This window comes from Lontra canadensis, unplaced genomic scaffold, assembly GCF_010015895.1.
Source record: "Lontra canadensis isolate GAN:19392208 unplaced genomic scaffold, GSC_riverotter_1.0 scaffold22, whole genome shotgun sequence".
NCBI classification, from domain to species: domain Eukaryota; kingdom Metazoa; phylum Chordata; class Mammalia; order Carnivora; family Mustelidae; genus Lontra; species Lontra canadensis.
In genome coordinates this window covers 12,222,423-12,234,934 of record NW_022631016.1, presented here as the reverse complement: position 1 = coordinate 12,234,934, position 12,512 = coordinate 12,222,423, and the positions used below count along the sequence as shown (strand labels likewise).

The following is a 12,512-nucleotide window of genomic DNA, read 5'->3' as shown; positions in this document are numbered from 1 at the left end:
CAGTAGTTAGAAACTTGGCCATGAAGCACTGACTTGTTAATTTAATTACCAGAACACACTAAGCTTCAACAGCTAAAGCCTTGTAAGGTTTTCCTAAATAATCCTGAAATTTTCGGAAATAGTTTAAGTTTGAAATTTAATTTTTTTATTTTTATTTTTTAAAGTATTTTTATTTATTTATTGGATAGAGAGAGATCACAAGTGGGCAGAGAGGCAGGCAGAGGTGGAGGGGGGGTGGGAAGCAGGCTCCCTGCTATGCAGAGAGCCTGATGCCGGGCTCAATCTCAGGACCCTGAGATCATGACTTTAGCCAAAGGCAGAGGCTTAACCCACTGAGCCACCCAGGTGCCCTGAAATTTAATTTTTAAAGGCAAAACAAATCTTTATAATAATCAGTCATTTCCTTCTTCGTAAACAGAGTAAAACCTCCTAAAAGTAATTTACTGACTTTGGAATCTCTCCCTCCCATAATGTCCCCCAAAACCACCCTTCCAGTTTGAATAGATGTCATCTTATCACTATTTTTAAAGGTCCTTTTTCTGTGTCATTTACTTTCCCTACTTCTGTACTTTTTGTTCCTCTTCCTATATTATATGCTTCTACTCTGTTTTCTCTTGTGTCATGGATTGAGTTCCATTTGACTGTAATAGTCTGCTTCAAGGCATAATTCCAGCCTTGCACGGCACATGCTCTAAGATTGATATCTTCCACCTGTGTACATTTCCAATTAAAGAATAACTGCTTGGCTCAGTTTTAAAGTAACAAGGAGCAATGTAACTAGTGAGTACTTTTATATTGCATGCACTATAGATCCTATATCATGATTAATTTAAATATCAAGTACAAATCCTAAGTCTGTCTGATATAGCATGTTAAGGACACAATTATGATAACCTGCAAATTAACCCTTCAATAGTTCAGTAAAAAGGTAGCTTGGAATATTGAAGTTTGCCTTCAATAAGAATTTAAAGTAAATTTCTAGACTATACATAGACCATCTTTCCATGTATAATACTGACAATTGAGACACAATTATGGGTTGGCATTTTGAAAAGGTACTTCTCACAAGGACTTTCAAAATATATTTTGATATAAATGTATAAAAATGATTAGCATGAAATTCTTAATAGTTGCATAGGACAACTTCAAAACAAACATTAAGAAAAAAATCTTACTCAGAAGTCAGTGCTTATAACCATCTCTGCCTTTTACTAATTTTCCATGACTTTGGGTCACACTGATGCTTTCCCGGTTTCCTTACTGTCATCCACCAAATGAAAACATGTTTACCTCCTTCTCGAGAGCAATGTGACGATGAAAACAGCTGAATGCAATAATTCTCATGAAAGACCAGGAGTAGCATGAAATAACATGTATCCTCCAAAATGTGTGTTGAATTCGTTGGATGGTCAAAAAGGCTTTTGTTTAGGGAAATGAAATCTACCTTGAATTAAAAGCATCATCTTTCTCTTCCTGAGTGACTCATGTGAATGTTGTTCGAGAAGTACACTCAAGAAGTAGAAAAAAGATAATATAAGGAGGACAAAGAGAATAAAGCAAAGCCCGATTCCTGGGTGTTCTCAAAATAACTGTGTTGAGAATTGGTCTAATTGGGGCACTGAAAACGTATTAACCCATGACTGTGAAAATAAAGCAGTGATTGTAGGTACCATGGAAAGGACTCTTTTTTTTACCAACTCAATTCACTCATGGCTCAAATGAATCATTTTGTAAAATTAATTTCCTTCAGGGAGTTAATTAAATAAGCAGTTTCACAAGACAATATTCAGTGAATTTACTGAAAGGCTATTTTATAATCATGAGCCAACTTAAAGGTAGTATTTCCATCTCCAGGTGAGAAGCCAACCTATCTAAGTGGGTTGAGATCCTTTTTCCACTCGAAATAGACCTTCTCCTCCCATCGGAAGTACTGATCTATTTGAACTCAAGTCTTCCTCAAACTCTTCTGGACGGCCTGCCTCCTCCTGTCAACCAGCTCAAAATAAGCAGCTAGCAGGTGGACCAAGCAGAATTAAAGAGCTTCACATTTAGAAGAAAATAATTTTTTTAAAGGTCATGCTTCTTCCTGATTTGACCATCTCTCACCGAAACAATACTGGGTCAAACTCCTGCTCGACAATTTATTAGGTGTGTAATATTGAGCAAATCTCTTTATTTCTCTGTGCCTCGGGGATTTCTTTGTAAAACGAGTGTATTAGATCAGAAAATTGCCAGGGCCGTTGTAGCTCCAGAAAAATCCTATGATTCCATATTTGGCTGGCTCGATAACAACATTTATAAGCCATCTCACCTATAAATTGTGTTGTCAGTGAGTTCAATATCTGAACTTGAAGAGGTTTAAGGAGCAGCTGGATGAAACTGACTGTTCATCAGCCAATTACATTTGGTCTCTGAACTAACGGTGTCACCTTCCCCAAGCTCAAGAGAAGTCAGAGTTGTTGAGATGCCACCATTAAAGCCACAACCTCATAACCCTGTTCTGAGAAAGAAGCCCCAGCTGAGCTTACTATTTCCAGGAAGCGTCTTCATGATCCAACCCAATCCAACTGATTCTGTTTCAGTCCTTTCAGGCTGGCTGCTGTGTGCTCTATTCTAACCACAGGCTGGACGTGACTTTCATAGCTTAAAGTCAAAGGCTATTCCTCCCAGTACAAGGGAGAACACCCCATGGATGAGAAAGACTGAACAAAAGTGTAACAGAAAGAATAGCAACACAACTGGAAAGAATTAAGCTGTGGCTTATGATGCTGGAATGCAGATTTTGTTGGGGAAAATGGAATGTTTCCAGCTTTCTGCACTTGAACCCAAACCCCCTACAGTGTCAGGAAATCAGGAACTTAAACTGTCACAAGAAATATAATGGGGTTTAAAGAAAGCCTATAACATTTATCAAGGAGAAATCGCTGCAGGCTGCCGATTCCTTAAAAGGGGTGTGGGTTTAGACTCACAAAATTAAGATGCACAAAGATTTTGCGTGAGACTTCGGAATGCAACACTACCATTTCGGTGGAAAAAAAAAATACTATTCTCTGTTGGATTAAAAATGAATTGTACCACCGTCTATGCCCACCATGCCTAGTGGAACAGCCTCATGACCCAAAGTGAATGAGTGGGAACATCAGGAAGATGGTAAGGACATGAGTCCTTACATGAATAAATGTGACCAAGGCCTTAACCAACAATCAGGCTTGGTTGCTAAAAACTTAAAATCCAAGCTGAGGTTAGAGACTCTCCAGGAAAAGCTGTACTTAAAAAAAAAAAAAAAAAAAAAAGAGGTTTTGAGAAACTTATCTATCATCTGTTATGTCTTCCAGAACCTTCCAGGAGAGTATGTGCTAGGAGAAGTCCATTCTGACCAGACACCACTTGCGGGGCTGTGAACACTCCTGGTCCAAAGATTCCTTATGATACTTTCAGGGCAGTGCTGGCCCAGAGGCCTGAGCATCTCAAGAGAAGCTTTCAGCCAGCAGCCCTGCTATCTGTATGGCCAAGACCCACGCTCCTAAGGGATCTTCTCACCACTGTTCAAGACTTCTCCCCAGAGGTGGGAGGCAGCACTTTCCAAGAGTAGTTTGTACTGATTTACATGCAAGTCTGAAGGCCAGGTAGAAGCAGCAGCTTCCGACAATCATTTCATGGGTCTAGTTCAATGACGTTTAGCAAATGTTCTGTGTTGTGAAAGTTTCACCACGATCCAACTTTAGAACACGGTCCTCTCTCCAGTCAGATCTCTGGTGTCTGTCACAGTTAGTTCCCATTCCCACCGCCAGTCCTAGGTTGGTGTATGGTATGTGGGCGCCCTTCCCTCCCCTCAGCTCCCATGTCCTCAGGTCAGGCATCCCCTGCCTCACCTGCACCGCACAGGTTCCTTAGTGCTTCCTGGCAAGACACAACTCTGCCATTGGCTGTCGCGTGGAGGCCAGACACAAAGGCACAAGGTGCATGCACGTACATACCTCCCACCCAGGCCAGGAATTGATATAATACCTTCCCCATCCAGCCCACCAGAGAGAAATCCAACTCTGCTCCCCAAGGCTTCCAACTCAGCTATTATAGGTATGGCCATGATTTGCAAAGGCTGCAGGGAAACCAAATATTGTCCTTCACGACATATCTCATTTTTAGAAATCAGTACCACTTAGACCTTTAACCTGAGAATCCTGCCTGTTTCTTGAAGAGGATATTGTTAATTTCAGAGGTGAAAAGTCCTCTTAAGATGATCAAAGAAATGAAGAAAGTAATGGTAGAGAAACCACTTCTGGAAAATCAGTTATACCACTCACCGAACACTTTCTTAACAACCAAGGTTAAACACCGTTCTAGAAACAGTGGGAAGAGAACCAGAGAAGCATTTTTTAATAGGTTCCACCAGAAATTGGTGTCCAGTTTCTGTTTCTTGGCACACAATGGCTAGTAGGTGCTTTCTGGTAGGAGCAAATGTGTATAACATTGGATAAACCCACTTTGTGGAGGTCCAAGAATGGGACACCATAATCCTGAGAGGCAGACCAGGACTGCAGACCTGTGCATTGAGAAAATGAACGCTGGCTGGTGTTCCATCTTGAAAAACCAGCCTGAGAGCAAGATCGCTCTGCAGCAGACATCCCTGAAATACAATTTTATGGAAATAGCACCCACGCCTAATTTATTCGAAAATATTTTTTACTTCTATTGATTAAAAAACAGTAGAAAAATGGATTCATACATAAAACAGTAAAAAAAAAAAAGAACTTAATTTTGCAGATAAACACAAACACACAAAATGGATAGCATCTTCCATAGAGATGGGGTTTTTCCATTTAAGAGCTGGAAGAAACATTCCCTATTAATTTAGCCCAGTTGCTAAAATTTCTGTTTCACATGAACATCATATTTTCTCATTTTTCTCTCCTGAGTTTACCCTCAGAATGGTAGGAAATGCATTGTGACAAAAATGTATAAAACATTGGCCGAGCCCCACATCAAAAGAATTTTCCTAAGGAAAAGGCAGAATAAGATGAAAATTTGAAATCCCTATAGAGGTTTTTTTTTTTCTTGAAGCATAAAAAGAAGACATTTTTCACGCATGAAGTCCCACAGTCCCCTCTCCCAACCCTTGCAACAGAGCCCATACAGTTTCATAATCTCTGTTTTTGAAAAAGAGAAAACAATAATATGAACATTTCAATCTGGAGAGGGAAACACAGAGATATCATTGCACAAACTTTTAACTTCTGATTTTCACAGCCACTCCAATTAGCCAAACTATGACTATGACAAGAGTGACTAAAATCATGGTAGAAAGAAGTGATTATCTTACAAAACAAAGATTTCTGATTAGAGAGAACTGTAAGTCAATACGTTATGTTGAAGTGATTTCTACTCGGGCTCCTAAGAATGGAGGCCTCAGAAACAAATGTCTAGAGTCAATTTACCTGACTTGCACGTTACCTTAACTGCATTTCAAGAATGACCTAGTGGTCTGATTGAATTAACAGGCAGAAAATTCAAACTGGATTTCTATCGGGTGGTTTGCAGCCCTGAGGAGAACAACCCGATCTGTCTGTCTTAAAAAGCTGGTGAAACAACCCTAAGGCATTAAACATCGGGGAAGAGAATCCCATTATAAAAGCTCGTCATACATCAGTCTGTTTGAAACACATCAAGTCTAAGAATACCCAAAGCGAAGACATCCACACGGGGGGTCAACCCCCATCATTCATGCACACACGGTCACGCAGATCAAGAACAGCCAAACACTGAGACCAACCCCAGATCATGGGGTTACTCTTCCCAATACTGCAAGCAGCTTAAAGTGAGCCTCAAGACAGAGGGTAGACATAAACCTCCGCACACCCTGCACATTTGAAGAAAGCAGGCTCTACACACGGTCACCTTACCTTGGGTCTTCTATTATAAGCAGCATTGACGTCTTACACCAGACCTGCATTCAACCATTAATTTAGAAGGAGCTCTTCTTCAGAAAAGAACTCACTTATTTGTGTTTAACATTAAAATAAAAACAACTAATTCCATCATTGAGTCAGCTTTCCACTAAATACCACAGAAACAGTGATCCCCGCATGCAAACAAGTAATAACACAAATGCTTCTGCACCATGCAGAGCAATTAATTCCAAAATGTGTTATGACATAGAGTGAAAATCTGTATCAAGATTTTCAATGGAGCCGGTCTTTGCCCTGAGAGGCAGGACTTTCCACATATTCTTTAAATAATCAAACAAACCTCTTTTCCCCCTCCCACATAATGGTTAATTCAAGTTCTACAAATCACATGATTGTGACCCCCCCATTGTCCATATCTTGAATTCCAAGTGGGCCTATTTTGAAAGTTCTTGCAGGAACTTTCAACTACAACATGGGAATTTTATAATCAAAATGTTTTCCACACTGAGAAACAAGACAGATAACATCATGAAGGCTCCCCAGACATCAGCCTATTATATTGTCACAAAATAACAGCATTTGTCTTAGAATTGAGACAGTTGACTGCTATCGAAACTCCTTCATCAGTCGGCAACAACACAGCAACAAAAAAGCAACTCGAGAAACCCTTTGCCTTCTCATTTTTAAGAATCTCATATGCTCCCACTCAGTAGAACAGAACTGAGACTCACATTTTATTTGTCTTCCAAAAATAGCCTGTACTGTGAACACAGGGAGAGAGATAATGAAGACCAGATGCCTACCTTCACTGGTAGCCACATTCTTCTGGGCTTGGGTCGGCGTGTGATCTGTACTTGAACTCACGTCGGATGAGATGCTTGAGCTGCCTTTGCCTAGAGAAAACAGGAATGAGCAGCTTTTGAGTTTTGTAACTTCAGAAATGGACCATGCCATCCACTCTGTCCCATACCGAGCCATATCGCTTGTTTCCAAGAAAGGAGCCATAATACCAAGAAGAGAGTTTATTAGGTTTCTTGCTTCTTGCATTAAATATCTGACCCATATGAGTGGAACCAAAGCCCTATTACAGTACCGCTCGACTATAAACTCAGACAAGATTATAAAACATGTGATAATGTAATCTCATTTTGGCATATGTGTGAATAAGAAAGGACATGTGGGAAACTCATCTACAGTATTAATTTTTTATTTGCAACTATAAACTATCCATTTCCCAGTAGAGGACAAAAGCACATCTAAGAATGAGGCATTATCCAAATAGTAAGAACCTGCTGGCTCCAAACAGTTGTATCACCTTAAAAACCAAATTCCCTGTTTTAATAGGTTCTCCTTTAAAAAACAAACAAACAAAAAGTGCTTACATATCTAATGCAGTAGTTATCAAGCAGGATGTTTTTCCCTCAAGGGGACATTTGGCAAAGTCTGGGGCCATTTTCAGTTGTCACCACTGGGGAAGGGATGCTACTGGCACTAGTAGGTAGAGGTCAGCGATTCTGCCAAACACCGTACAACACACAGAACAGCTCCCACAAGAAAGAATTCTCCAGCACAAAACATCAGTCATGCCGAGGCTGAAAAACCCTGGTGTAAATAATCTTACTTCAGCTGAGAGCTGAGTTTCTACTCTTCTTACTTTTACTATGAAGATAGACACTAACGTCACTAAACATTCTCAAAGTGTCCTATAGAAGATGGCAAATATGAACCATACTCACTACCTAGTGAGGGAAGGGTCAGTGACTGCAGTGAGCAGATTCAATGTCCCCCCACCCCAACCCCTCAATTCATCTTAAAACCTAACCACCAGGGGGATGGTTTTAGGAGGTGGAACCTTTGGGAAGGTATTAAAGCATAAGGATGGAGACTTCACGAATGGGATTAGTGCCCTAACAGAAGAGGCCCTCGAGAGCTCCCTGTTCCCTTCCATCATGTAAACACATACGAAAAAGACAGCCACCCGTAGACCAAGAAGCAAGCTCTCCCCAGACACCTTGCTCTTGGAATTTTCAGTCTCCAGAACTGTAAGAATTAGATTTCTGTTGTTATATGCCACTAGTCTGTGGTATTTTTTTTTGTAGCCACTTCAACAGTCTAAGCTGATGCCCATGTCTTTTATAATCTCTTCCTTCAAGTGTAGGCAGAACCTGTATACTTGCCTGTAAGCAAGAGAATATGGCAAGTGTGAAGGGGTTTGGCAGAAGCAATTAATTTCCTAATGAGTTGACTTTCATCAAAAGGGAGGTTACCCTGGGTGGGCCTGGCCTAAATAGGTGAGCTCTCTCCAAGAGTCTAGAGAAGAGACCCTGGTGACTAGATCTGAAGAAGCAAGCCACTTTGAGTTCTGCTGTTGAGAGGAAATGAATTTGGCCAACAGCCCGGTGAGCGTGGAAGAGGACTCACCGAAGTCTCAGATGAGAGCCAGCCCTGGCCAGTGTCTTGATCACAACAACTCTGTGAGACCAGAACAAAACTCCCAGCTGATCCAGGCTCAGAATTCTGACCCTGAAAACTGCGAGGTAATAAATGTACCTTGTTGGGGTGCCTGGGTGGCTCAGTGAATTAAAGCCTCTGCCTTGGACTCAGGTTGTGATCCCAGGGTCCTGGGATCGAGCCCCGCAACGTGCTCTCTGCTCGGCAGGGAGCCTGTTTCCCCCTCTCTCTCTCTGCCTGCCTCTCTGCCTACTTGTGATCTCTATCAAATAAATAAATAAATAAATAGATAAATAAAATCTTAAAAAAAATAAAAAATAAATGTATCTTGCAGTAAGCTATTGTTAAGTTTGTGGTCCTTGTCATGTGACAAGAGAAAACTAATATAATGATCACTCAATTCTATCACAAATGAGTTCTTATTGCTTCACACGGTATGATCGGGACTCTTACGTGTGGCTGAGAAACACATTTCCAGTAGTGTTCCCTGTGTAGTAGCACACAACCCAGTTTGGGGGAGTGAGCCTACGTCAAAATACAGAGCTGAAAAGCACAGATGAGCTTCGCTTGAAGAGCTTCTGGGATTTGTTTGTCAATGTTGGGAATAACGGAACACACCAAGGTCATGGGTGATACCACCTGAGCAGGAACCTCAAAGGCCATTGTCTCCCTTTACCACTGTCCATGGCTCACAGTGACTAAGACAAGGCTGTTATTTCTGTTGTCCCTTCCTATTGCACATCCTCCTCCCTGAGAGTTAGCCAAGATGACGCAGCAACTCTTCATTGGTTGTGCTAGCCCATTCTGTGGCCTGGCTGTGGTTGTCATTCATCTGTCATGGTTCACCTTCGGACAGGGTGGACATGTTAGACCAGGTATGTAGTTAGAAGTATGTCAGTGTGTTCTCTAACCTCAGTCTGCTGCTCCCTTGTTTTTGACCTTGGACACTCCCTTCTTCTCCAGGAGTCTCAGTGTCCACATTGGCAGGAGAGAAGGTTGGACTGAGTGATTCCCAGTGGCTCAAATTGTCTATGATTCTATGAGTCCATCACAGTACTCCTCAAGCCTAAGTAATGCCAATACTCCCTTTAATATGGCAAACAGCATTGCTGTTCACCACTAATGGAGACTTAAATTATTTTTAGTATACCGTTATTTAGTGATGCACAAATGGAAATCTAAAAATAAACTCCATATGCTTTAACTCTGATTCAACAATAAGACCAAAACAAAGTAACGAATTAAACACAAAAACAAGAAAGTCCATAAAATTCAAATTAACAGCATTAATTTAATGTGGCAGATGATATTTTGCAGAGAGATTAAATTGCCTTACAAAATGTAAATATATAACTTGCTGCTAAAGCCAATATTCTCTTGGTTTGGGCATACCCATACTACCCACCCCCACACAGTGAGGGCTTGGCCTGCCCACCATTTTCCTCCATTCAAACTCAGGGGTCCTTCCTCCCAGAACACAATGACGCACCACTGGGCCTTCACTCAGTCTGACTGTTTCACTCACGATCTTTAAGTCTGCTCCTCTTTTATTCCTTATTGGCCCATAAGCATCAAAGTAGAATTCTTGCCTTAAAAGACAGATGTAAACGTGGACAATGAAATCTTATGGCAGGACTCACCAAGAAAGGGGAACCAGTATATAATGATTTATTGTTTTTATGATTGTCATCAAAACGAAAGCACAAAGTGAAACAAATTCCAGAGGAAATACTCAGGTCTGAAAACAGAATGCAGACCCCCTCAGGGGACCACAAACTCCAATTTAAGAAATGCTGGTCCATGAAGAAAGGGAAGAAGATAAATATATATATATATATATATATATATATATATAATCAATGATATTTATAATAACAGCTGTGTATGCTGTGCCATGTTGTCTAGTAAATACTTTAACTGTTCACCACATAGTCCATGTGCCCTGTGGCTATCTTCTGCAATCACTTTTCCATTACTGCCTTCCTCCCCAAGGAAATTTTCTGGACTTTTTTCGTAATTATTGTCCAAGAGAAATTGTAATTTAACCAATATACTGTATAACTGTTACAAGCTCTGTGTAGATCTCTGGTTTTTACATAAAAAGGAGTTCTCACCCCGCCCCCACTTAAGAATCAATTTTTGTCCCTTTGAGAACATGGGCTTTTGATAGCACAACACTGAGTATTTAACAGATTAACTAATTAAGGAAAGCAAGGTAATAGAGAAATACCGTCCACTCTCATTACTCATGGTAGTTGTGTTCTACAAAGTCACCACGAACCATGAGCCAACGTGGAGCGCCACGTGTGCCTCCATCTCACGGCCAGGTAATCATGACCCAAGCCATAGCCAAGTGTTTAACTGAGCCATCCAGTCGCCCCTTGTCTCTTCATTTTATTTTTTTTTTTAAGATTTATTTATTTGACAGACAGAGATCACAAGTAGGCAGAGAGGCAGGCAGAGAGAGAGGAGGAAGCAGGCTCCCCGCTGAGCAGAGAGCCTGATGTGGGGCTTGATCCCAGGACTTTGGGATCATGACCTGAGCCGAAGGCAGAGGCTTTAACCCACTAAGCCATCCAGTCACCCCTTGTCTCTTCATTTTAAACCTGCAAAACTAAGTTTCTTCTCTCTTCTCCTTCCCAGTGCCCAGGCTGATTTTGTAAATGCAGGTATTTAAAACAAGACAGTCAGACATTCCATTGTGATTTATTGATAATGTGAGAAAGGTAAAGGGTGAAATAGAAAGACTGATCAATACATGACAAGAAAATGAACCAATGGGTCCTATGATCTTCAACATTCTTAAGAGTCCAAGAAATTACTTGCAAAATTGATCCCTTATATAACTTCCAGATTATATGCATTGAATTCATTCCTGTGGGTTTCAGCCACAGACTTTTGATATGAAATCCACAAACAAGCACGTGGGCCGAGTGGGGGCCTCAGCCCGTAACATTTCGGGTTCCTTGCCGTACCTTGTTTTCAAGCCGCTGTTGGCACACCATGACAGCCTGGTTTAATCAAATGAAAGAGAATTTTTTTCAATATCTTAGAATTAGATCACGGGAGTGGTGGGTCATATTTGTGTGTTGAATTCACTGTTATCTTCCTGATTGTTATCTTGAGATAATTTCTTACCTTCTTTGATCCACAGTTCAAGTGTCTCTACATAAAGAATAATATTACTTATCTCAAAGCATGATCTGGCTTAATCCCCAAACCAGGTGCACACTGGGTTTTGAAAAGAAACTGATATTGTGAAAGCCTATTAGCTCTTTCAGGCTAAAGGGGAGAGGGGGATTTAGCAAAGGAATTCTCCAGAATCAGAGACCCTGACGGAGAGGGAAATGAGGGATCAAATCCTACACACTCTGCTTTCTTTTATTGTGAGCAAAAATCAGTAGATGGTGCCTTTTGTGTTTGCGTCTCCCCTAACCAGAACAGGAGATGAAAAGGTTGAGAGGAAAAAAGGAAAGGAAACAGAAGGGGAACCCTCAGCCCCAATGCTCTTTTTATTTCAAGCCACTGAATGCCCTAACTGGTGTTGTCCTTACGCCAGGTTCTCAAAGCGCCTAGCAAGTGATCTCAGGGCCACTGAGCAGGATACACACATCTGTAATGCACTGAAAGTCCGGGGCAGCGCTGGAAAATAGGATAGCTAAGTGAGCACCTGCTTCGTGCCCAGGCGACCGTGCGCTGGTCCCTTCCGCTAAGCAGCTGCCGTTCTTACAAGTTCATGGTCAGCCTAAGAAAAGCCAACGACTCATTTCAGCATTTGCCTTATTGCTGAGAGATGCAATCCCCACCCAAACCCAAGACCCGATTCAGAGTGGTGGTGCTTTTTTATTATATTTAAAATACGTATAACATAAATTTGCCATAACATTTGACTGGTTTTCAGTGTACAATGGAGTGGGATTATTTACATTCACAATGTTGTGCAACCATCACTCCTATTTCCAAAATTTTTCATTACCTGACCCAGAAATCCTGTATCCGTTAAGCAATAACTCGCCATCCCTTTCTCCTCCAGCCACTGGTAACTTCTGGTCTGCTCTCTGTCCCTGTGAATTAGCCTATTCTAGATACAGCCCCTAAGTGGAATAAGACAATAGTTGTCTTTTTGTGTCTGGCTTATTTAACTTTTTCTCTTTC

The 12,512-nt window shown here is 41.1% G+C and overlaps 1 protein-coding gene across 2 annotated transcripts in view; it reads right to left on the bottom strand.

Annotated features, from left to right (window-relative positions):
- The window catches only part of FBXL7 (F-box and leucine rich repeat protein 7), a 366,015-nt gene that overhangs the window by 270,488 nt on the left and 83,015 nt on the right, over positions 1 to 12,512 (bottom strand). For both annotated transcript variants that reach the window (XM_032861890.1, XM_032861891.1), the window contains exon 2: positions 6,710 to 6,799. In XM_032861890.1, coding sequence (XP_032717781.1) covers positions 6,710 to 6,799 — 90 coding nt within the window. The remainder of the gene's footprint in view (positions 1 to 6,709; positions 6,800 to 12,512) is intronic.